At 38.0% G+C, this 26,574-nt stretch overlaps 2 protein-coding genes across 13 annotated transcripts in view; both read left to right on the top strand.

The window, feature by feature from the left end:
* The first annotated feature begins 23 nt into the window (after positions 1-23).
* Positions 24-12,943, top strand: LOC132198424 (heterogeneous nuclear ribonucleoprotein R). Of its 9 annotated transcripts, none has more exons than XM_059622519.1 (12): positions 24-140; positions 1,417-1,569; positions 1,636-1,976; positions 3,134-3,310; positions 4,060-4,195; positions 5,242-5,447; positions 5,506-5,655; positions 5,701-5,858; positions 5,915-5,985; positions 6,679-6,830; positions 7,816-8,032; positions 8,835-12,943. In XM_059622519.1, exons 2-12 carry the CDS (start codon positions 1,419-1,421, stop codon positions 9,134-9,136), a joined length of 2,061 nt encoding a protein of 686 aa, XP_059478502.1. In that variant the 5' UTR covers positions 24-140; positions 1,417-1,418; the 3' UTR covers positions 9,137-12,943. The 9 variants fall into 9 exon arrangements, with proteins under 9 accessions (XP_059478502.1, XP_059478527.1, XP_059478466.1 ...); XM_059622544.1 differs by lacking the exons at positions 24-140; positions 4,060-4,195 and adding exons at positions 512-653; positions 4,563-4,698 and having other exon boundaries at positions 5,713-5,858; XM_059622483.1 differs by lacking the exons at positions 24-140; positions 4,060-4,195 and adding exons at positions 512-653; positions 4,563-4,698.
* A 1,504-nt stretch (positions 12,944-14,447) lies between these two features.
* Positions 14,448-26,574, top strand: part of LOC132201480 (tolloid-like protein 1) — a 44,253-nt gene continuing 32,126 nt past the window's right edge. For all 4 annotated transcript variants that reach the window (XR_009442285.1, XM_059627686.1, XM_059627677.1 and 1 more), the window contains exons 1-2: positions 14,448-15,081; positions 19,610-19,753. Coding sequence is in view for 3 of the 4 variants with exons in the window: in XM_059627686.1 (XP_059483669.1) it covers positions 14,799-15,081; positions 19,610-19,753 (427 nt within the window). In the remaining variant the exon portion in view is untranslated. The remainder of the gene's footprint in view (positions 15,082-19,609; positions 19,754-26,574) is intronic.

Genomic DNA, 26,574 nt, shown 5'->3' with positions numbered 1-26,574 from the left:
CGTACACATGTTGGCATTGCTTGGTAAATGGGAGCGTCGTTTGCTAGTCTGGCAGTTTGAATCTCCGCGCCACTGGAGTAATTTTTGCAAATTCGCAAATTTAATAGACGAGGTTACCAAGTGATTTTATATTGTATGAGGTACTTTTACATTTTTTTAACTTTCAAATTTTTTTTTAAATGTGTGCAAATTTTTAATTAAATTTGAAATTAATTTTTGCAAAATTTCAAAATAATTTGTATTAAATTTTATTTTACTGTTTCAGGTTTAATCAATTCTTTGATTTCAGTGCCCATCGAATTTAATTTCGCTCGCAAAATTTTGCATTTGTCAGCGGTGGCGAAAAAATGGCAATATCTCCCACTTGCGACCGTGGTGCGCTGTCTGTCTAGTTTGAACGCGAATGAGTGAGACGTAAAAATGCGAACTCTCGACGCACATGCCTCGGCCGGTTTCAAGTTTCCACCGAGGTACTCGCGTACGCCGTTTTGCGTTGCCCGTTGATAAGCTGGCGCACATTTGCAGCGGTCTGCGCGCGAGGCTAGTCCTTGCGCGTCATTTTGAAACCCCCGAGATATCTGGCTGATCACGTTGCTTGACGTTGCCCTCGACGCCATTTCCCTCGCGGAGGATACAATTAGTGTGTTTATAAGGTAATGTTTTTGGTGATTATTCGTTAGATTCGCACCTCACGCCGTCTTCCAGGTACTCGTCATTTCTTTCTGGTTGCGCCGCCGCCCGGGGTCATTTTTAGGGGGCTCGCGACACGTCGGAAACGCGTTCGAACGTGTCACTATTCGGTGACCGTTTTCTCGTCCCGCACAACAACCGCCTGCGAACCGGCCGGCCAAATTTGATTGTTGATTCTTGTTCGATCTCGTCGGCGGCCACCCCAACCCGCCACTGCCTCGCCATCAAATAACGGCCGCACCAAGAATTCCTTCGCTGTCCCAACCGAATACGACCTAATTTCTACTGGTATCGCGGATTTTGGTAATACGGTGCTGGCGTGCACTTAGATTCGTAATGGAGGCTTGCAAATTGGCGCGATGAGTGTACCGAGACGGTGCTCAGGAATGTACGAATTCGCGAATTCTGCGGGCCGATTCCGCCTATCGGACACGCGCCGAACGGTGGGTTGTCACATTCGAAGGTCGTTGGTGCTCGGCAAACCATTTCGGGACCAGTGTTTTGATTTTTCGAGGGCCATCACGACGCGTGTTTAGCTTCGGGGGGTAGCGGGCAATTAGAGACGTTGCTTGTTATTGCTGCAGCCGAAAATATACATTCGTTATGGACACGGGCGAGTTCCTTTGTGGTGTTGTCATCGCGCCGGGACACTTTTTCCAAATTCTCTCCGAATTCTTTTCCTAAAAAATCATTTCTAATTGTTTGTTTTTGACCTTGTGTTGGCAGTTATGGCAGAGGGAAATGGTGACCCCAAGATGGACCATAAAGAAGAACTAGACAAAAGCTCATCAGAGCCTCACTCCGAGGACTACAGCAAACTCATCGAGTACGGATTAGATGAAAAAGTTGCCTCAAAGTTAGATGAAATCTACAAAACAGGTTGGTCATTCCGAGTGTGCAATTTTGTGACACGTGAGCTGATGTGTGTGCTGTTTTGTCGTGCAGGAAAATTAGCTCATGCAGACCTGGACGAAAGAGCATTAGATGCCCTGAAAGAGTTCCCGGTCGATGGTGCTCTAAATGTCCTGACACAGTTTCTGGACTCTAATCTGGAGCATGTCTCCAACAAATCTGCGTTCCTATGCGGGGTCATGAAAACCTACCGCCAGAAGAGCCGTGCCGGCCAAACTTCACAAGTACCTACAACCGCCAAGGCGCCCGATGAAGACAAAATTCGGGCCATCCTTGACAGAACTGGCTACACCCTTGACGTCACAACTGGTCAACGCAAATACGGCGGACCACCACCCAATTGGGAGAAGCCAACACCTGGAAATGGATGCGAGGTACTGTTTGTTTTTAATTAACACAATTAGTGGTAGCTTGTAACTGTTTTTTTTATGTATTTCATTATTTCGAACATTTTGAATTTTGGTACACGTCAGCCCTAACGAAACACAATAAATTTTTGTTTTGATGGAAATAAAAACTGCTGACGCGTTTAAACAGGAAGTTAAACAATGATCAGCTCAAAACATTGCTGACATTAAAAAGCAATAATGTTATGTATTTTGCGCGTGGAAAATCCCAATTTTAAGTAAATAAATTTTTCAGCCAATTTATTTATCTTCAATCTTCATAGTTATTCATTTATGTATTTGGGCATAACAATTATTAATAATTTACTTCTAAAATTTTAAAGAATGGTTTTAAAATTAGAAAAAATTGCTGAATATTTCTCAATAAATTAAAACTGTTGCTTAAGATTCCTATAATTCTATGTTATGAGTCTTTAACAATGACTAAAAATATAATTTCCTGTTAAGTGGAAGTGGATGTCTGTTTCTTCTCTTATCAGCCAAACCTTCATTTTCTTAGAAAAAAATATAAAATCCGCACTCCTCTATAAATTAACTAAAAAAATTGTAATCATGTTATGGTCGTCAGTAAAATAATTATTTAAAAAACTCAAATTATATTTTAATATAAAGGCAAACAAATGCATTGGAAATAAAGCCATTCTAAAAATTTTACGTTTGTAATTTCATACAAAAATAATGATTATTGAAATAACTGATTTTGAACAAATTAATAGATACATGTTATGGTTCCTATACTACTAAAAATGTGAAAATTAATTAATTGGAAACACAAACATAAAGCCTATTAAGTATTAAGATGGATTCCGTTTTGTTAAGGACTTCTTATTGACATAGTCAAATCAAGTCGATACAACAATATAAACAGATTTTTGCGATTGTTGAAAGACAATTGGAAATTTTAATCACCATTGTTGTAAAGACTTGATTTGACTTTGCCAATAAGGAGTCCTTAACTTCTGTGTTAACCCCCCCCCCCCTTCATACATTTAGAATATTAACTTCAGCAATATTTTTCACAAGGGCCCTTATTATTATTATTTTTGTAAAGAAAATATTTAATATTTTTGCTATATAATTTATAATGATTATTTTGCTAATTCAGACAATATGCCATGTTTTAGGTGTTTTGCGGAAAAATACCTCGAGACATGTACGAGGACGAACTTATCCCCTTGTTTGAAAAATGTGGCAAGATCTGGGACCTGAGGCTCATGATGGACCCGATGACCGGGCAAAATCGAGGATATGCATTTGTCACATTTACCTCGAGGGATGCTGCTCAGCAGGCTGTTCGTGAGGTAAGACACAAAACCGATTGAATACCACTCACCTATTGGTATTTGGGCCTAACGTTTTATCTACTTTTCTCTCAAATTAACAAAAAAGTCTTTACAACCGATCAAATATTCACTGAGTTGTACTCGACAGTTTCTCTATTTCTCTGTCTTTATTCTATCTGCCCCCTACCAATCCCCTTCCTGATTGAAACCACCAAGTAGTTGAACTAGTTCGAGTAGAAAAAACCCCTGGAGCGAGCAGCCAGGCGTGAAGGGCCTCGCAAAAGGCGGCACACAAATGGGCTCCTGTTGCTTCCAGGTCTCCTCTTTGCTTTTGTTTAAATGAGCAAAATTGGGACTTGGTTCATAGTGCGTTAGGAGGATGTTCGGAAAATCAATCCACTTCCACCATCGGAGCCAAGTACTTAAAGAAAGCAAGTTATTATCACCATGTTTTGTTGAACATGAGTTTTTTAATTTTTTTTTTACGTTTTTGCTTTACTTTTTAGTTGACTCAATTATTTTTTGTTGTAAAATCAAGAGATTGCATGCCCTGTTGATTTTTCCTTTGGAAGTAGTGATACGACATAACAGCCATTTTATGATTTTGATTCTTCCTATAGGCATTTTTCTTTCTTTTGAAACTTGCTTGTTGTCTTCTCTCCGCCCTTCAGCGGGGTGCGTTATATTATTCTTTTTTTGTTTTTTATTCTTTGTTAAGGAAAGTTACAAAAGTCAGAATCTTTGGCATGAATCTGTTTTCTTCACAGCTCGATAGTTATGAGATCAAACCTGGCAAGACACTGAAAGTTAACATTAGTGTTCCGAATCTGCGTCTTTTTGTCGGCAACATTCCTAAGTCTAGAGGCAAAGAGGAGATAATGGAAGAATTCGGTAAATTAACAGGTAAAGTTGAAAAGAAAAATCGGACAGAGGTGTCGGTTCGAAGTTTCTATCTTTTTTGCTCATAAGTTAAGCTGATGAAAAAATCAAGCTGAAACAAATAAATTAAGCAAAAGTGCCAGGAGTCAAGGGTTAGGAAAGGGTCAGAAAAACAGGAGCCAGTCAGGGTGCTGCCCTAATGTTTAATAACGAAATGCGTACGCCTGCCTTCTCACTACCACACCCCTCTTTTTCAGCCAGTTCCCTTCCTCCATGCAATTTATTCATATATATATGATTTTGAACAAAAACAAATCAAAGCCCACCCAAAAGCATAGATACCAATTATTGTACTAATTGGCTTTCTGTATGCTTTTATCATTGTTTCCAGCTGAATGATTATGAAATTCGAAAAGGCAAAAAGATTGGTGTTACCATTTCCTATAATAATCATCGATTGTTTGTTGGAAATATACCTAAGAACCGTGATCGGGATGAATTATTAGAAGAGTTTACAAAACATGCACGTAAGTTGAGCCAGCTGCATTTTGATGTACTTCAATATTTTTTTACATCCTAATAATTATTCGTTTTTATTATAATTACATCATCTTATTTTAACCCTTCTTACATCCACGTCTCTTTGTAAATAATGATCTGGCTCATCTCTCAATATAATACCAGTCACAGTGGGTTAAAATGTGTGGCTGCTATTCTCTAAAAAGAGTCTCTGCCTTGAGCTCATCATCTCACTGCAGAGGCTTTGCCCTCCACAAATTTGATCCCGCTGACATCAATCGGAGGCACCTTGCTGGCTATCCAGTGCGTGGCAAAATGCATCGGCGTGCGTTTGTTACGGGGGTTGACTGGTATCATATATTTTTTAGAATCGCCTGGAGACTGCTTCTTTCCAGCCGGCGACTGCACTTCTTGGTCACACTATTTGTACATAGTGTTATAATATTCACAAGCAGTTTCCACGTCGATTGCTAAATTTTCATTATTCCACTCCTCACATTTCTGACAGCTTGTGACTAAAAGTTTTGGTTAATCGTTTCTGTCAATTGCAGCTGGCCTCACAGAGGTGATAATCTACAGTTCTCCAGATGACAAGAAGAAGAATAGGGGTTTTTGCTTTTTGGAGTACGAATCCCACAAGGCAGCATCATTAGCAAAGCGTCGCTTGGGAACAGGTCGTGTAAAGGTTTGGGGCTGTGATATTATTGTAGACTGGGCAGATCCGCAAGAGGAGCCTGATGAAGAGACAATGTCGAAGGTAACAATAAAATGAAGGGGTATTAAATAAGTAATAAATTTGTCTTTGTTGCTTGCAGGTGAAGGTGCTTTATGTGAGGAATCTTACACAAGACTGCACTGAGGAAAAGTTGAAGGAATCGTTTGAGTCATTTGGAAAGGTAGAGAGGGTAAAGAAAATCAAGGATTATGCATTTGTGCACTTTGAGGACCGTGATCAAGCTGTTTTGGTGAGTTGATTTTACCTATAAATATGGTCCCAATTTACATTTAAGGCTTATCGACAGGCTATGAATGAGTTGAATGGAAAGGACATTAATGGAGCACACATTGAGGTTTCATTAGCCAAGCCTCCTTCCGACAAAAAGAAAAAAGAGGAAATGTTGAGAGCCCGTGAGAGGCGCATGATGCAGATGATCGGCCAAAGAGCAGGGTATGTTGGAAACACAACCCTTACGGTAGCAGATTGCTCATTGCAGTTAATTGCAGCATTGGCATTGGCCCCCGTGGAGGCCCAGGTGGCACCCCCTTGAGAGGCGGTCTTACTCGTGGTGACTATGGTAAGCCCAGCAGGATAAACCCTTTACACTGTGGTGCTGGCGACATTTCCTTGACACATCCTCCAAATGCCTTTCTGTGGTAGCTTCATCACTCCTCTTGACCTCTCCCACTGCCAGACTGCAGTTTCATTTCCAAATCAAAAATAACTACCTGTCACACTCATTACCACTCATTCTGTCCCGTCATTTTCTGTTTCGAGTCTTGTGTCCCTACATTACATATGTGTTCTGCTATTATCATTTCATTAAACCCTGTGCCCAGTGATGTGAGCTTTTTTTTAATTAATATTTTTTAATTGTCTTAAATTTAAATTCATATCATGGCTCCTCAATATATATTCTTCTCAAATATCATTTCATCGTGATTTTATTTTGTTTGCATGAATGGTTTTGTTTTATTTCAGTCATCACCTATCACAGTAGCATGGCTCTTAACCTGTGCTCAACTATCCTTGTTGTAACTTAAATTTGACAAGGCAAGGAGAGAACTTGTGGTTGTGGTGCCAGTTACATTAAAAGTTCTTTTTGTAGTCTGATACTTCTGCAGTTGTCCCTCTCTTTGAGAAGTATTAGACCTCTTTGATATCACAGCATGCCATTATTTTTAAGTTCGTTTTATACCAAAGATTTTAATTTAAACAATCAATGGTGGGGCAATTTCGGCTAAATTGGATCTCTCTTGGCTGTTTTTAGATTATGATTACGACTATTACGGTTATGGTGATTATCGTGGCGGCTACAGTGATCCTTATTTTGATGACTATTATAGATACGACGATTACTATTATGATTACGCCTTGCATCCATCCGCGGCCCCACGTGGAAGAGGCAGGCAGCCCCAGCCGGTGGGTTTTTAAAATTTTTTCAAATTTGTTAGATGATTGTTGAATGTCTTACGGCGAGGAGCCGCTCGTGTCCCAACATCAGACATAATGACTGCCATTCTCAGTCACACTTGCGCTCGAGTTATGCTGATGTAAGAGTCGCGAGCTTGGCCCTCTTTATCAAAATTTTTCAATTGTGATTAAATGTTAAGCCATCATATCTGAGCTGGGGCGACAAGACTTGAGCATTTTATATACAAATATTAAAGTTATAAATACATACATATATTATAATATACAAACCAGTATTGTTAGTAAGTTTTTTGCTTAGATATGATTTTTGGATAAGAGACTTAAAGTAATAAATATATATTACCTATATTTTGGAAAACTAGTGTTTCTTGTAGTTAGTAATGTAGTTGCAACGCAATGCTTGCAGCCAGTCCTGTTGTACAAACGGAACCGCGCACACTTCTGCACTTATTCTGGCCAATTTTGTTACAACAGGTCTAGCTGCCAAGCCATCCCCCAAAATAGCATACCTACATCCGCTTTCTAAGACCGGCTGCTTGTGATGATGCTGCTTCTGCCAAGGTTTTCAGTGTTGTGGTGTGAATGGAGATGAATGCACTTCCATTAACCCTTACAGCATGGCCCTCATAATAGCCCTTAGTCGGATAGTCGAGCAACAAGGTAAAAACTGGCTTACACAACAGCACAGTTGAGAGCATAGCAGGTAGCAGCATGCACTTTTCTACTTTTTTCACCGAGTGAGCTTTTCCATTTCGAGTCCTGCCAACCGAGACCAGAAGGTCCTCTCTATCTATAAAAAATTTTTCATTGCTGTCTTCTTCAATCATTGAGCTGGTCATTACACATAAAATTCTAAAACAACTAAATTCCTCACATCACTAATCAAGAATTGGCTCACCTTTGTTTGGCGAAATTCTGACCTGTTTGGCCCCGCAAGAACACCTAGTCACTGTGTTTGTTGATCGTGTTACAGGCGGCTTCCCGTGGGCGTGGGGTGGTAGCGCGTGGCAGGGCCGGTGGCCCTCCGGGAATGCCACAGCGTGGCCGGGGAACACCCAGCCGAGGGGGGGCCAACAACGGGGGAACACGTGGCAAGGCCAACAACAACGGAACACGTGGGGCAACAACGGCAGCAGCCAAAGAGGCGGCAGCCGCCAAATCGGCGGGCCCAAGTTTACCAGGTGAGGATGGTCTGTATTGGTTCCTTTTTTACTCTTTTGTACATTTTATTTAAAATTGAGAATGTGTGTTCCTCTGAGTCTTGTCACATTTACATTTTTTTTTTTTACTTATTTTTCTTTTTCCATCTTGTTCATTTACGGACGGCAGAGAAGCATGCATTTTGGTGAATATTTTTGTTTTGGTATTCACCACCTGAGCTCTTTTGAAAGACAACCATCCGCACCCTGTAATCTTCCCATCCAAAATTCTCAACAAGAACACTAGTTTTCGGCCGCATAATTTCCATTATATGAATAATTATTTTTTTCACATTTGGATCCCCGATTCTCGGTTGGTAATTTTCTTTTGGGGGAGCTCGTCTCATAGATCGAATTGGCTTATGATAGGTTATTGTTATTGGCTTACTTATTTAGACAGGACAATATAAATACATGCATATACTAGCTGCATCTGCTAATTATGTAGGAGTATGTCCATGTGCAAGTTTTTCTAACTTTTGCAATAATTCTTAACAAATGAGCCAATTTTTTTGAGACATCCAAATGGTTGCTTAGTTACTATGAACCGTGGCTTGTTTAACTGCAAGACGGCTTCTGCAAGAACTAATCCAACCGTTAAGTACCTAAGTTACATTAGTGACTGATTTGCGGGACAACAGTTCGAAGGTCCTTCGACAATTGAAATTGACTTTTCCTTTGGTCGAAGCACTGCGGAATGTTTCTCTCGCAAATAATCGGATTGGCCACAAAATCCAATTAGCAGGAGGCGCGACTGCAGGTGTAAGTAATAAGCGTTTCCTCTCTGGCACAGGTAAACGCAAGTTCGACGGAGGGCACCAGAACCAAGGGGAGTCAAAGAGGCGCTTCCAAACCACAGCTTCATCAGGAGGCAACAATGGAGGAGAAGCAGGAGGAAGCAGCTCATCGGCAGCTAGTGGCGGAGAGGGCAGTGGAAGCAACACATGGGGCAGTCAGCCAATTCCACAGCAGCCCTTGAGTGCATCGTTTATCGGTGGTGGTGTCAATGGTGGCAATACCTATTGCTCGCCCAACAGCGGAGGAGGAGGAGACCAGCAGTGGTACCAAGACTCATATGGACAATCATGGAATTAAGGTGTCAGTTCTCCCCGTAGAACCAGCGGAATTCTTCTCTCTCAGAAAAAGAGCAAAACACGAAAACCACCCACACACATACACAAAACCACCCCTTTTAACAACAGCATCATCTAAAGCAGCCTCCTACTACTGTATCCAGCCTAAAATTCAAACGATACCCCTGTGTTGGAAGTTGACACAATAAGAGGAATTAATTGCAGGACATATCGGAGGGGGGAGTAACGGTCGAGAGAATGTTGTTGTAATGAACTGCAAGTGAATAATTTTCAGCCACTTACTTCGTCTCTAGCCTATTTTGAAAAAATCTTAGAGAAGAAGGAAGTCGCTCGAATTTTTGTTTGTTTACTTCTTAAGTGAGAATTGTTGCTCAGCAAACCCACTTTGTACACTTAAAAAACATCCATACAACAAAAAAAAATGAAATTATGTACTGCACACAAGCAACAACAAAACTACTCGGTCTTATCCGAAATTCAATATTAATAATAATACAGTTCATTCAAAATGCTATGTTGCTCTAAAAAAAAGTAATTCCCATGCAAATGGTGTTTTTAAAAAACAAGAAACAAAAAGGTCCACTCTGTAATAGAAATGAAAGGTAATATTTTATCACACTCTTGGTCTTACCGTAGGAAGAACACTCACTCTGTAGGTAGACTAGGAACATGAATTAGCATGTTAATCACGCAAGTGAAAAAAAGATATACAAAGAAACATACACACGCATTCTTGTTAAAAACTTTTAAAAAGAGTGTTTACGAAATTTTAATGCATGTTATTCATGATGGAAATAATTGTTGTTTGAAACCCTAACAACGCATTTAATGGTCTAAGCCCAAGTTTGTGATAAAAATGTTATCAATGGTGAAAAAATTATTTATTTCCAAATCGTGCGTGCTTGTAAAGCACTTAAATAGTTTGATTAGTATTACTACAAATTGTAAACGAGAAAATTACATACACTCAGTGAATGTTCTATTACACTGCTGAAATTTACCAGGGATTCAAATGATGACAAAAGCAAAACAGATATTAACCGACGGTTTTAAAAACCTTTTTTACAGAAATTAGAAATTCCAGAAAAACGTTTATTATTTTTGTAGCCCTCCCTTGCGCATATGCAATCAGTTGCCTCTCCTTTTTTTAACCCCCCTAAGTTCTGGCGACCACATCACACTGTGGGGGACACCCGAAAAACAGAACCACGCTATGCTAAAAGTTAAAACTCACACGATTTAATAATGCCGATTATCACGATTTTAATTGATCGATTGATTATAAATATTTAATTTGTAAGTGCGGGCGCGGTATTTGACAAAATGACAAGAAAACACCACTTGAAATCAGGAGTACTCCCGCAATTTACGCAGACCCACTAAATCGAGCTCCTGACAGATGAATATGCCAAGGCTTTTAATTGTTTGTGCAAGTAATGCAACATGGGACTAGCGAGATGAATTGATTTTTAACAGTTTGGCATTTTTAGTGTTTCTTTTATATACATAGATTTGATTTACACAGTAAATTTTTTTGAATTAATAATGTTCTTGTAAGTTTTCAATGTTAAGTTGTAATTATTTGACGTAGTTGCCGGCGATTGGTGGCTTGAACGGACCCGACCGCCGGCTCTCGGTCGGTGGATCGGAATGACACAGCAGTTGGACGGCCGTCCGGCGCTCGGGTTGGTCGAACGTGCCGATCGCCTCAATTTTCTGTATTACCTTTTTACACCTACTGCATACATCATCTACAATATTCATGTCGACAGCAGTTTTTGATTGTAATTCATATAATAGGCTTAATTATTGCAATAGTGGTATACACAAACTTGGTCTTTGCTGAGTAGTGACGAAAAATCTAATGACGAAAAAACAACCAACCGTAAAAAAAGTTCAAACGATGAAAATTCAACTGGAAAGATTAACAGAGACACACAAACAACAAATTGTCATGGATGGATGAATGGGTTGATAAGGGATGTTGAAACAAGATTGCTGAGATGCTTTTTTCAGAAAAAAGCATGCGTAAGACTGATGTAAAATGTGACATAAGAAGTAGGGACGGCGACTTTTTTGCGCCCCCTTGTTGAATCGTATGAAAATAAAAATGTTAATTATTTAATGTGCATGGGTGAAACCACAACAAGAAGAGCATATTGTCCTACTATTCAATGTGCCAAAACTGCAAAGTATAATCTCATCTCTTGGTATTAAGAAGTAGGCGCGGTACAGTACCCGTTAATGCATGTTCTCAACTAACATTGTGTTCAAGAGGGGCGGCTGCTCGTCCCCCGCGGGGGGCGGCAGCCGCCCCACTTAATTATGTGCGATATTTCCGACGCCGAGCCACTTGGCGGCGGGAAATGGCGAGAAGTTCTTTTTGTCCCAGCCGGTAATGGATTTTTATTTTTTGTACTACAACAACTACAACACAAACAGAAGGCGCAAAAATCCATGACCAGCAAAGAATTTTTGTGAATACCACAAAAACGCTATTGTCATTTTGAATTTTTTGTTTAGGTTTTAATTACACATAACTATAAAATTTCTCTGGTAATTGTGAGGAGTGGGTTTTGGCTTTGATAGCAATTACTTTTAAATAATTATGTACAATGTTATGAATTATTTTTAAATTTAAAAGAGTAAAAAAAATATTATTTTACACAAAGAAAGAAAAGAAATTATAATAATTATGAAATCAACTCTCGTGAAGTAAAAAAGAAACGCTGGAAAATTTAATAGCTTTTGTTAGTTTCTCATCCTGGAAGGTGGATGGACATGTTGGCAGAGCGCGGAAAGAATTGTTAACCCGGTATATTTTAAATACGAGTGTTTGATCCATATTTGGATACTGGAAATCAAGCGAATTTTGATGAGGATGTTTAAAAGCGGCCGGCGCGCCCGGACACTGGCTGTTCGGGTCGCCGCCCTGGACAAGATGTTGAACGCTCTAGACAAATATTGTATCGCCTCCAGTGTTGGTTTGTTCAATGAAAAATTTCATGTCTTCAAATAATAATAATTAAATGCTAATGAATAAAAGCAAAAATACTTGTGTCGAGGGTATGTTACCTTCGGTTCAAGCATGATTTTTATAATAAAACGAAAAACGCGAAAAAAATGATGATAATAATTTGCTGAGACGTGCACCCTTTTGTGATGTAAATTAATACATTAATTATACATTTATTTTTATTGAATTTTCTTCTTTTACGGCACGCTCGTTTATAAACTTCAATTGAATTTCAAGAGTGTATTTCAATACACGATCAACTATTTCTAATATTGTATTTTCCTTTTATCCTATTTTATTGCATGTTAAATTTTATCATGAAGAACTTTTTGTGCTTCATTAAATTTTAGGCCCACTCGGAGTTTTTTTCATTAATTCTGCAGTTTCTTTTCCTTTTTTATTTCCTTCATTCAATTACAATAATTTAGATTGTCCCCTCTGCATTCACAATAAATTTAATTGGCAGTGTAAAGTTAAGTGTACTATAGTAATGCCTCTTTATCTAAAAAAAAAAAAGCAAAGAAGAAAAGTTTTGATGATAGAAAACTTTAAAAAAGTATTTAACTCACGTTTGGGAATAAAAGTTTAAAAATTATGATTGTCGCTATATTCAACTTGAATGGAACGATGATGACACTTTCGGATTATATACTTGGTTCATGTTCAATTTGGGTCAGTATATAGCAGAATAATTGAAAAATAATATAAAAAGGCACTGGCTGTTCAGTTGCATTATACGGCTTTATGTAATCCCCTTACATGTCTCAATAAAGTTGTAAGAGATATACTGAATGTTGTTTTTCTTTTGAACTTAACCACCAATCTTTAAATACAAAATCAAATATTATATGAGTGTTGATTTTCTCTTTTTTAATACTGTGAAATTAAATTGATCGATAAAAAGTCTTTTTAGTTAAATATAATCGGCGGAATTTTCCACTTTGAAAAAAATAATGTTATGATTATGAATTACATACCATGATATCAATTCTCAATAAAAAAAAAACCTAAAATCATATCACAACATTTAGAATAATCATATAGTTAGAAATTTATTTCAATACATCATGCTAAAATAATTTATATTAAGTTTTAAAGTGAAATTTCTTTCGCGTAAAATAAAACTAAAAAGCTTTTTTTTTTTAATTTAAAATGAGAGTTAAAAATTTGTATTCCTTTGATTCTTTATTATGACGCATAAAATTAAAACATTTTGTCATTCGACAAAATAAATTAATAAAAAATAAAATATGTATGAAGTAATAAAACATTAAGAAAGAAGCTACTTTTATAATTTTTTATATTATATAAATGTAAATATATTGGTGTAAACATTTTAAAAATAAATTCACTTATTAACATGAAAAATATGTTATGCAGAATTACTTAAGTCTTTGAAAGTAGAAAGAAAAAAGTTAATTTAAAAGTAAATTTTTATAGCAAATATTTATGTTTTATTTTAACGTTCTGTTTTATTAAAATAACTTTTTCCAAGCTGCATCCTTAATATTTTTACCGACACACTTCTCAAAATTCTTTACCACTCTCTCCTTTTAGATTACTTTTTTATCTTGATAGTTTCCACCAAACTAAAAGTTGCTTTCCTGATGTTCCTTACGTGAACCAAACACCAAAATAGTACGTCAAGCGAGCTGCTGCGCCAAATTTGAGGGTTGTTGCGGTTCTCGCTGAGAGAGAACAGAAACCTCAGACATTTTAATAGGCGAAACGCGAAACCTTTCGAGAATTTGCGGCCAATACATTGAGCGCGACACATCAAAGCCAGAGAGATCGCCAAGTGTAGTTGGATTGGGCAAACTCGCTTTCTCTGGTTGCGTATATCTTTGGCCCCTCGCGCGCTGCAGCATGTACCTCCCTGATGTTGTCTCACTCAATTTGCTTGGCCGAGATCAATATGCCCTCCTACTGCCCCACCCAATATTGATTGCGTGTTGCCGGCGCAAGAAATCTTGCCATGCACTTTCCCACTGACCAACAGTGACCAGCTGTTGGCCGGACGTGCATCCCCTCAGGCCCTTTTCATTTTCGACCTCGTGAACCAGAGCAGAGCACACCCGCTAGATACAGTCCCGCGCGCGGTTTTCCCAGACGGACACGTGCGCGACACTGCAGTATTGATTTTGGCCAGGGGGTGCACGTCGTGTGGTCATTCGCGATAGTATATCTAATATTAATATTGCCAAGGAGACATATTATTGGGGCCTTGGCGGACCCCGGGCCGAGTCAAGGCGCAGAGGAATGCTATGGGCCCGCAAGTCAATCGGAGAAATATAATGCGAGCGAGAGAGAGAGATGCGGCGCGGGCTGCATAATTGAGGCGCGGGAAGGGGCAACTTCCCCCGCTCGGCCGAGATGAACTCTCCCTGCGTCGACGGCGGTACCTAGCGGATTGGCTTGGTAGCAGCCACTGGAGCAGGGGCGGCTGGGCCCGAGACCGAATTGTGCTTTGGCCAGAATATCAGCGAGACGTGTTGCAATTAATGTCTGGGCGCGCTGCTTAAGGACGAGACGGGCCAGCAACAAGAGCGATGCTGTGAGCCTGCCGGTGGCCAGCCGCGATAATGCTCTGCTCGACGCCCTCCACCGTGTCTTGACAGGCTAGAGAAGCACGTAAGAAGTAGGATGGATGCTGCGAACGTATGAGGCTTTCCACCGAGGGGCCACCACCGCCTCAGGGTTTCTTCCGAGTGAACCGCCCGTGTGGTGCTGTGATCTGGGTCGGCGACCTCGTTTCCGGTGGCCCATGCCCACGTGTGCAGACTGTGCAGACCAGGTTGCCGCCGCTGCTATCTGCAAGAGGAGCAGCCAACACCTTCCGAGCAGCACCAGCCTCCCGGCTAGGGGAAAATGGCCGCCGCCACCTCGGAAAAACACCCTGTTTTTGCGTCTGGAAATCCTCCTGTTTTTAGGTGAGTTGCGCCCTCGCGTCCGGGGGCTCTTGGGCCGTCCGAGGGGGGCCTCGCTAGCGGCGGCGGGCGCGGCCCGTCGATCGTGGCGCACATTAAATATGTATGTCCCGCTACGTTTGTCGCGAAAATTGCGCCAGTTCAAGGTTTGTTATTCAGGGTCTTTGGCGACCTTCGACATCATCCCGCGGACTCTGACGGCCCATGCATTGATAACCTCACCGTCCCGTTGGCCTTGTATTTGTTGTTGTTGTTTCGCACATGGCCCACTCTCTCTCACTCTATCGCTGATGCCTCAGAAATCGCCCATTCATTTTTTCCGCTCGATTGAAATAATTCGTCTGCCACCGACTCATTCACGCGATTTGGCTTCGTTCAAAGGCTTCCTTTGATGGGCTGCGACTTAATCTCCACTTGCAGATGCTCCGCTAAATATTCAAAAGCGTTTTTAAATCACTTTCTACTGGAAATATTTGAAATATTTATAATAATATATAATAATAATATTTTTTCTTTACAAATTAATTATTATACTCCCTAAAAAACTAAGAATATTGCGGCAAATAAATCTTAAATTAAATTTAAGACTTTTGTGTTTAGTAGTTACCTAATTAATTTACCTAATTAACCTGATTTTGTTCCACTGTTGTATTGAGGGCATCCAACTTTTTATTATTTTTATAGAAAACAGCGACCGCTTGCGCCTCGTCTCTTCTTCTAGGACGAGCATTTTTCTAGCCCCTCCCTTCCCGCCGTGGCACTGCTGCTCGCAACGGGAGCGCCTGCAGCTTTCGTAAGTAGGCAATCAGTTCATCACGTTTGACCGACGGGTTGCCTAACCGAGAATGGCGAGAGCGTTTTGCGCCGGGAAATTCAGGCCGTCGGATGGGTTCGCCGACACTCCAACGGAATATAGGGCCCTTTGCTCTCGCGTTTATCGCGAGCTCCTTTTTTGGCCAGCCAAGTGGCGACGATAATGACCGTGGATTGCCGTTGAGACAAAAAGATAACTAATGGCCCTGCTAATGGCATGTGGCTTATTATTTTATTATCTCTCTCTGCGGAGTGGACGACTCACTAATTATATTTTTTCCGCTCACTTAGCCCGCCAACAAGCCGCGAATTCACTTCCATCTTTTATCTCCGTATGCACCCGGAAGAATAAAAAAAAATCGAGAGACACGCCGGTGATACTACTGAACTACAAACTGAGAATCAATATTTTTGTACTTTGGCAGCGCTTGCCAAACGGTCTTGGCACCGATAAATTATTGAGGAGCTCTTTTATGGCGAGGAAGTAGCGAGGAGGTAGGCTGGGAATACATCCCCATTTGCGCCCACCAGAGAGAGAGAGAGCGAGCTCTAATTTTAATCCACGCCCTTCTTTTCTTTCTCTCTCGCACGGGGTACAACTTTGGCTTCTCTCTTTAACACCAAAAAAGTGTACGCGCTGCTCTTTGAAAAGAAGAAGTTGGCCCGTGTGTTATTATGGGGCGCTCGAAGCAACCAGTCTGCGAGCCTTAAGAGGATGTTATGAACTGTGCATGAGCGCGCTGGGAGAGATACTGACACGACTTTTCAGAGCTGCCACGCCCTGCCGCGAAATGCCTCAACAGCGCGAATTGCATGTGGTTACGAGCCGCGCGCTCAAGTGACTTTAAAATGCACCGCCGCCAAAGTTGAGGTGCTGCCGCCGTCGGTGGCTCTTGAGGCGAAACTTCTTGCCGCTGCACTCATTATAAATTGAAAGACGGCAATTGCCCCTGAACCGGCGCGGTACATGCACGAGAACGTGTGCCAACACCGAATTCGGCGGCTCGATTGTTTATTTGGTGGTTTCGAGGCAAGCTCTTACAAGACGGATGAAGCGCTCCGTTTACACACCAAAAATTGATTTTCATCTTTAATGAGATAGGCAATTGTCACTCTGGGGACACTCCTACTTCTGCTAAAAAAAAGACGAGTATTAATTAGTATCAAATTATTAATATTTTTTTAATTCTAATTTTTTTTTTTGAGTTTTCGTCACCGTAACTGAAAAGCACTACTATTTGGCAATGAAATTGGAAGAAGGTTAATTTAGTAGGAAACGTGTTATTATACATATACATTTATTTTAATAAAGTAAAATACAAATTCCAGATCATTGACGAATATGAATGTAATTTGACCATTATGCAATATAAAACAAATTGTAGCTTAAAATATAATAACATGTTGATTACAAATTTAATATAATAAGTTGATTTTTAAAAGTTTTAAAAAACATATCATTTAATTCTAATTAAGTTACTGTTTATTTAACACTTTTTTTTATTATTATTTGTTTTCCAGTTTTGTGTAACCTATTTATTCTTCTTTTGTAGATGTTTCAAAATTTTTATTTAATGATCTCGGCATTCATGCATTTTTTACTTATAATAAAAATAAAAATATTCAAACAATATTTATAAGAGAATGTTGAGAATAAGAAATTAATCACCATATCTAAATCAAATTTTTCATAATGGTCTTGAATTAAATCAATCTACAATTAAATTTTGCAATTTGAAAAAAAGCACTGAAATTCGGTAAAAACTCATTGAGAATTAATAATATTTATTGCATAGGGAGAGAGAGCTGACAATATAAAAAATTAAATTGGCAAAAATTCATTAATTTGGTCACTAGGACACTAGGTCATTTAGAATGCCATACTGATATTAATTGTGATTAAAATACTGCATTGTGAGCTCTGAGTACCCATAGCTAAAGCATCTGGTGGTGTAAGTTAATAGTGGGTCTAATAATAATTTCATTGCATAATAATTAAATTATTTCATTCAAATTGAATTTTTTTCCACTTGCTGAAACATTTGTAAATACATTATCGATTCACTGAACGTACAGAAACTTATGCATATCAAAAATCAATATTAAACGGAAATTTCTATCAACCCTTGCTTTTAACACACATAATAATGACAATAATAAACATACGCTGGTGACTTAAACGAGTTGCCGCTGCAAACTGTTCATTTTGCAGAGAAGATTTCACGCATATATGTAAAAGTTAGTTTGGAAAATTTAAAAGTCAGACGCAGGTGCGAAGCGAGAGGAGTGAAAGTGACTCCATTTCTTCGCTTCAATTTTTCGTTACACTCTTCCGCCATCCACTCTGCGGCGGAAGAAGGGCGCGTGCCAGAAGTACATATATTTTTATTTACACGCGTATTAATCTTAACTGTGCGCGCGCGTTAAGAGCACACCAGCAGCAGAAGCTTCCAGCCGTTTAAAATTTTCATTAAACAAAGCTTCCTTTCACGCGGCGCAAATTTGATTAATGGTCGCGCGCGTCCCCGTGACAGAACGCCCCGGAGTGCATTTTTTTTCGTCAAATTAAAACATTAATCTCGTCTTGATGCTCACGAAATGAGAGTTGTTATCATCACAACGACTTGTCGCGACTTTGAGATTTTAATTAAATTAAAATAGAAAGCGCTACAAAAATATTTGAGAGAGATTGAAGAGGAAATGTCAGCATTCTTATAAAAAAGTTGTGCTTTACAAGAGAGTATCGTACAAAATTTAATGTGATAATATGCAAATCACAGTTCTTAGGAATAGATGCAAACGAGATGAATTGATTTGCTCCCTTTCTATACCCATTATGATAATACTTGTCTTTTGACACTTTTATTTAAAATGTCGAAAAAAGAGGAAATTACCTGTCCCATCTAGTTTTTGTTGATCAATTCTCAAATATATCTTTGAATTCAGAATTTTGTATTGAAATATAATAGAAGAAAAATATGCATTTGTTTAAAACCCAAAACAAAGCTTCTTGACCGTTTTTTAAATTTTTTCTGTTTCATTGCAAAAAAGAAAAAAAAAATGAATAATAATGCTTGAAAAAAGTAATCACTGCAGATATTTTGCATATTTGAGAACTCTTATATAATTAAAAATGCATAGTTTCTATTGAACACTGTTTAAATGGCTAATTGGTTCAAAAATGCTTCAGCAGCTATGGGATAAGGGATAGTCCAAGGTAGAAAAAGTTGAACACAAATGTTTTATAAAAATGGTTGCCTAAATTTAAACACTCTAGGCAAAATAAATTACTTAATTTCTTTCATTGTAAAAAAAATCCATCAGTACAAGAAATTAAAATAAATTTGATCAATGTTTTGCCATGAGATTTATATATTATTAATCCATTTGTGGCTTGATAATCGTAATTGAGAAAGAATAGTTATTTATTTCATTACATCATACAATTATAGAACAAATCTATTATAAGAAAAAAATCTTGCCATAAATATCGTTTTTTAATATCAACTTCAAATAGCAGCATCAACATTATATATTGCAAAAAGCATGAATGAAATAATAAGATATCACAAATTATACAAAAAATAAGAAATACTGCATGCAAAATTAAAATAGTTTTATGAAAAATATCATTAAATTTTTTAAATAAAGATTTATTGTTTCTTTATGAAGATATTCAAAATTGTTAATAAACAAAAAATGTATTGTTGTGTTGCAGAATACTTTGCCATGGCGTCAGAGGATCTGCAGAAGCGGCTCTCGTTGTCAATAATCCGAGTAGCGCTGCCTGGTGATGTCATCTGGCGCCCATTCCTGGTGCTATTGGTGTTATTTTCCCTTCTTCCACTTTTCTCCGGATCAGGTATGCCAGCCGTTTTTTTTTATTTGTCGTGTATGCCACCCCTCCTGACAACACCCGCATATGTATATCAAATTTGTGCTGAGCTTTCCCCACTTTAGTTTAGGCGCCCCCGTATAATATGTATACACTTTGATGGAAATTGTTGTAAAGAGGTGCTGGGTAGCAGCGCCTCCCCATTCGTACACATGAAAACCATTCCACGCATTTCCACACATATTTCATACTCTTTTGCCTTACGCTGCATCTTTTCCACTCGAGTGCTCTCTTGTGCACAATATTATATTACGAATTTTATTTACAAATTCTCTACATATTAAAGCGGCGCTGCCCCTTTTGGCGGCCCTCCCGGCCACAGCTGCATGCTTATTTTTTCTACATATTTCAGCAGCGAGCGGTCTAAGAGCGCCGCACAAATATTTACGGTTGAATTATGCGGAATAAGTTAAGGTGGAGCAAGTGTAAAGCTAATGATAATCACGTCGTTTTATACATCATCAGCATGATAAAGTGGACCATTCTGTGGGAAAAATTCATATAGGCGCTCCCTCATATCATTTTTTACCTCATACAAATTACCATAGCCCATTACCACAGTTGAATAATATTTTTCATAATTTTGTAACATGAATTTGGAAGAAAACGGTAGGAAATTAAATTATTTCCATTAGAACTGCTCCAGAACTCTAGTTTTTATCCAAAATCACAACAAACTTCTACTATTTCCTTATAAATTTTTTTTTTGCTTATGGCACCCGTGAGCTTATTAGGCTATTGGGTCGGTCTCTTGCCTTATATTTCCTTATATTATAGAAATTTATTGCCAACTATAGAATGAGAATAAATTATTTCAAAAACTTAGAAAGTAATGGCTAAATTCTGTTAAAAAAAAATTAAAAAAATATTTAAAAAAAAAACGAAAGATTTAAAATTTTAGACTCCCATTTCTTAGTATTTAATAATTTAATTATCATGTTTTTATTTAAATGTTTTCATTATTTGAAATTAAATATTTTGATCTATAAATTAAAATTCAACATTTAATTCAAATAAAATTTAATTTATAATTTTCTTGTAATTTCTTAATTTATAAATTTCATTTTGAGAAACATAAATTATTTTATTACCAACATGTTGTGCAGTGAATGATGATCCTTGATACCTTTAATGGAGCTTGAGTGTAAATAAATTACCAAGTATCTTGTTTACGTAATTGGGAATAAGAATATGAAATCCACAAAAGTGCACATTAATTTATAATTATTTTTTATGGAATATTCATTTTCCACTGCAAGGAAACTACCACCTTGAAGAGGTATGTTTTATGCTGTAAAAAGCAAAATTGGGTGAAATGATGATTAAAATTGGAGCTCTGGAAATAAATGCGGAAGGACGCGCGGTTATTGAGATCGTTAACAGGCAATTTCCGAGTTTATGGGGACACTTGAGGCCGGTAGTGTCCACCACGTTTTTTCCTTGCTCGTAAAGCAGCGGGTCGGTCGAGGGCCGTTTGCGTCACCATCGCTTTCTCTCCATCTTTCCTACCTTGTGCGTGTGCTTGTGCGGCGAAGACTTAAAATCAACAAAAACAACGCTATTTATGCGGCGCGCTTAAATTTTAATGCCCGCGGTATAAATATTCACAAGTTTACTCGGAGCGTAAGCCACAAAAACGCTTTTGCTGCGTCGCCCAGACCGAAATTTCAGCCGCGATCATGGCATATTATTAACGAGAGCTGAGAGAGCGTGCGGTTCAAGAGCGAGCGAGACCTTTTTCGGGGAATTTGCATAAAAGATTTGCCCAAGTTCGGTGTTTGAGGCAAATCAAACGAGTTTGCAAAGGGATCACAAACAAACATCAAAAGCCAGTTGCATAAAATGAAACCGAAGGAATTAATCAAACTCAGAAAGAGAGTGTTGTTTGCTGTTTACTCTTTACTTGAAGTAGGGAGAAGATCAGAAATCGATTACAAAACTGGCATTTTACTGTGTGTATTTAAGAAATCATGCATTCAAATTAAATATTTAAATAAATGTATTTTTTTTTTTATTCATTTCTATTTAAGAGAGCAGTTTGATTCTAAAATCCAACACTCCATGGTCTGATTTGCCTTCCCTGTATTATTGTATGGGTTTAATGTTAAAAATGTCAAAATAATACCACTATTTTCCTTAGTTAATTTGTAATGAAGAATTTTTTTAAATAATTTTATTATTTATTTTTAAACTGAACATTCTCCGTATATTTATTTTGTCTCAATTTCCTCTTTTTGTCCATCCTGAAAATTATCGATGTTTTTTTTTTTAAACATGGATATGAAAATAGAAGTAGAGATATCATTTTAATACATCATCGGAAATATAACATACCAAAAAAATTTGATATATTCAAGAGAATCCTTGGTAAAATAGAAACGCGCTCATTTCTCTTTAACTTTTAGTTCCCATTTTTCACTCTCAAGAAACAAAAGTCTTATTATTTTGAATTACTATGGAAGGAGAAAAATGGTACGGGGTGAAAATAAGATTTCCCCTCGTCCAGGAAATGGCATCTTTTTCAAAAGCGGCCGCCGAGAGCGCGGAGAGCGCGCGTGCGAGCAGAGAGCGGCGGTGTTTCTGAGCGCGACTGTCTTATCCTTCCTTCCTCTCACTATTCATTTTAATCTGCGCATCTTGCGAAAATATCCATTTTCCGCGGCACCTCTCTCTCGCAGGCATGATCATTTCTGTGTGCGTTCGCATGAAAGCGCCCGCCGGCAACTCGGGGCTCAAGGCACTGAGTCCTCCTCAAGTGCAATTTATCACCCACCAACTTTCCGGCAAAACTTGCATAACGATGAGTTGATACGCGCTAGATAATAGAAAATGTATTGATCATGCGTGACGCACAGCTAGGCTTTAAATAGTAAAAGGCTGTGCATAACATGACACTAAATATATTTTATTTTTGTATTCAGACGCTCGATTCCGTTTATGGGACTAAAAAAAAAATGATATTTAAAGGGTATAACATTTCAAATTTATTAAAACATGAATGGATGCTCAATAGAAATTTTTATTAAATGATTTTCACACTAATGATAATTCATAGTTTTAGATGACACTGCATTGAACCTGAGATTCATGATTCATGTTTATATAAAAGATTTTGGAAATTCACACTCGCTCAAATGAGGATTATTAAGAAGCAGTTAAGAAATAAAAGAAAATTTATCTCAATAAAGTATGTCATTTTAGTACAATATATTTTTTAATTCATTTATAATTAATTGACCAAGTTACGTAAAATGTAATGTACAGATAGTGGACTTAAAACTAGAATTATATTATTTTTAAATAATATTTAAAAACAATTTTGATTAATTTATAACTTTTTGATAATATTCCAAAACAATTTATATTTTGTTTTTTACTTATTAATGAAATTTATTTATTAAATTTTATATTGATTCCGATTTAAACTTGATTATTTTTACGAGAAAGTATAGTTTATTTTAAACTTTAGTTTTTTTTAGTTTTTTTTTTATGTGGTTGTACACTCACCTAGATATATAATTTTTATTTTTGTCTAGAATGTGAATTAAATTATGTTTAGACAGTTCTGTTTATAAGTTAGTCAATTATTAATGGTAACTAAATTCAGCACAAAAAAAAGGAAAAAATTACTCATAGAAAATGAAAAACACTTTGAATCTAACAATAATTAAAAATGTAAGAGGCAAAAAATATTCTTACGCATATAGAAATCACGTCATGAATCTTTCTTGGAATTCTTCAAAGGTGTGAAGAAGGTGGTGAGAAATGGGACGTCACAAACACAGCACTGTGTCTGCAAATACACACACTTTGAATAAAAAAGCTACGTGCATTTGCTGATGAGCACGCACAGACATAGAGATTCGCACGTTTGATGTTGGTGCGAATGCAGTCGTGCGCACGCGAGTCCGCCTGCAAATCTAATAACATTGAACTTAATTCGCAGAACACGCCTGCAGCTGACAACTTAATATAAAATACAAATTGTTCAAAAGCGGCGCGACAAAACTTTTCAGGCGAATTTATGCAAATCTCATTTAACTTTCCGCAGCAGGCGGGGCGCGAGCGAGGGCAATTACTATCATCATCTGTCTCAGGGGAGAGTGAAATGAATTAGAATTGGGGATATAAATAAGGGAGGAAAATTATTAGAGCATAAATAAATCTATCAAAGTATCATTTTATATCAATATTTTCAGAGAATGTTCAATAGATTCTTATATTTCTCAAGATATCATAATTAAAATATCTTACACTCAAACTCTCATAATTACAAAGAAAATAAATTACTTTTACAGCAAATTTAATGGTTGTTGATTGTATTTACATAAATATTAATTTGTCTTTAAATTTTGATAAAAAAAAAAAATTCAAAAACCTTTTGTAAAACAATTAAATATACAAAAATCTATAAAAAGTATGGAATTAATTATAATAAAGGTAAAATAAATAACATCATTGAATTAAGCAATTTAAAATATTTTATATGAGAAATAATTTTTGATTTTACAAAATACATTGAAGCAAAATAGTAAGTTTGGAGAGCCGCTGAACGACAGCGCCGCCGATTGGTCTCGCAGTGATAACACTGTGCTTGTGGGGTAAATCGATTCAGCATTGCAAGGGGTTGGAGGGGTTCACAAGAGAGAGAGAGAGAGAGAGAGAGAGAGAGAGAGCCCATGGTTAGAGAAAGAGAGATGGACGGTGCTTTGTGTGACGTCGTTCGCTCGCTTGTTACTGGGGATGCTGAAACATGCCGAACCTACACATACAGATGAGGAAGACTCGGAGGCAGGAAGGAAGGGGGTCGGGGGGTGGGCGCCACCGCACGCGTTCCTTTGAGCCCACCTGCCAATTTATCAGACGCAGAGAGAAAGCGAGCGAGTTTGTTTGGCTGCGATAAAAATGCGTGATGCTGGCTGCGATTTTGCAAGAGAACGAGAAAAGAGGGGTGGTTTATTTCGATAAAGGGGGAGCTAATTACGGGGGTGGTTTTAATGAGAGTGCTCGCTGGAACTGGAAGCAGGCAAGGGTGGTCGTGTCACTCGCTTGCTCGCGTCGGGGGATTTGAAACGGAGAACTAAATGATTCGACCTGCTGTTCAGCAATATACATTTATCGTAAACCGACCGAGAGTAAATTCATTAACCGGATTGGTCGCGGCGAGCAAATTTGCATTTTATGTATAATGGTAATTTCGAATGTGTGCCGCGCGGCCCTTCGGATTCTCGCCCTGAAATTCGATCAGCAAACAACAGGCACACGTTGCTCGTCGAGGGACCCGCTGTTGGGTGTTATGCAGATTAGGGTTCGGGTGTAATTTTTGGCGGTGCACACTGCACTGAATCGTAATTTTGTGTACACAAACGATCTTACTTTATGACACGTACGAGACTAAAGCAAACAATTTTGGAGTTAAGGCTGCCAATATTCTTGGCCAATATTATAATTTCAGACCTTTAATGATCAATCTTACTCACAATCAGATGTAGAAAATATGGATTAAAAAAAATAGCTTAAAATGGTTTTTATCCAAATTATGTAATTTTAACGGTTGAGCAAAATCGTAGGTTTTGAACCAATATATTTTAGTATTTTGGTAAATTAATTTTAATTACTCAAAGATAAAAATAAATTTTCACTCAGTTTTCATTTTCTTAAAACTTTTCTTTGAAGGGGGCATGAAAATCGATGGCCACAGAAAGTGATCAGGATTCTCTGTAAACGCTTTCCTTGTTCTGATTTTTAATTTTACTAACAATTAAAAATTTTAAGTTGGTTTTGACTATAGAAGAGTCTTCTTGTTTGCTTAATCTTTGACTAAATTAGTTAACAATTTTGACTATAAAGAAATTTAAGAATCGAGCTCACCCCAAATTTAAATAAAAATTTATCTCTTATTCTATTTGTAGCGAGTTTGCATTAAATCTATGCACACCATGATATATATGAACATCAATATAAAAATCAATCACAGAGAGCAGATCAGATTTGCGCTTGAAATGCAAATTCAACTTTTCCGATGGCTGCGCGCGACACAACACGTGCGCTCATAAATTATGCCCTTTTTCCAGGTCAATCACAATTCCCTTGTGACCGAATTTTCCGCGAATATATGAAACAAAAATCAATTATTGAGAGGATTATTGCAGCCTCTCTCTGGTGGTGCACGGTGGAATATCATATTATGTGAGGCAGCTGACAATGCACATTTGCCAGCCGTACATACTTGGGTGTGCAATAATGGAGCCACAATACATACATAATTCTGATACATCGCTCTCGCTCTCATTATTTACCGGTGACATGCAGCAGCAGCCGTGCGCGCGCTTTGTGTGGCGACGATGTTCATTGTGGCGCGCCCTGCTTCTGCTGCCCTGTCGTTTTGTGTAAGATAATAATTATCACCGCAGGAGCTTCATTAATACGTTCAGGCACACGCTCATTATACATACCAGACCATTTCATTCAGCTGCCTGTCTGTCAAGTGCCACTGCTGCAGAAATGCGCAAAAACAAGGAAGGAAAATAATAGAGGGCGGAAGTTGCTGAGCTTTGCGACATTTCGCAGAAGACGGTTGGTTCTATTTTTAGCTCGGGCATGTTTTAATTAAGTTGGGGGTCCTATTGTTTCCTTTTCATAACACAAGTTTTTATTATAAAATCTAATGAGGAAAAAAGTGTGTTTCAAGGAAAATCTATTTTAATGTTTCACTCGGTCAGGGCTAAGATTTGTTTAATCTCTTCAAGATTTCATACAACTCTCAAACTCCACGAAAGTCTAAAATT

This window comes from Neocloeon triangulifer, unplaced genomic scaffold (genome assembly GCF_031216515.1).
Source record: "Neocloeon triangulifer isolate White Clay Creek 2 clone unplaced genomic scaffold, ASM3121651v1 ptg000001l, whole genome shotgun sequence".
Lineage (NCBI taxonomy): Eukaryota > Metazoa > Arthropoda > Insecta > Ephemeroptera > Baetidae > Neocloeon > Neocloeon triangulifer.
Note: the sequence above shows the minus strand (reverse complement) of the source record. Positions and strands in the feature narration are given on the sequence as shown.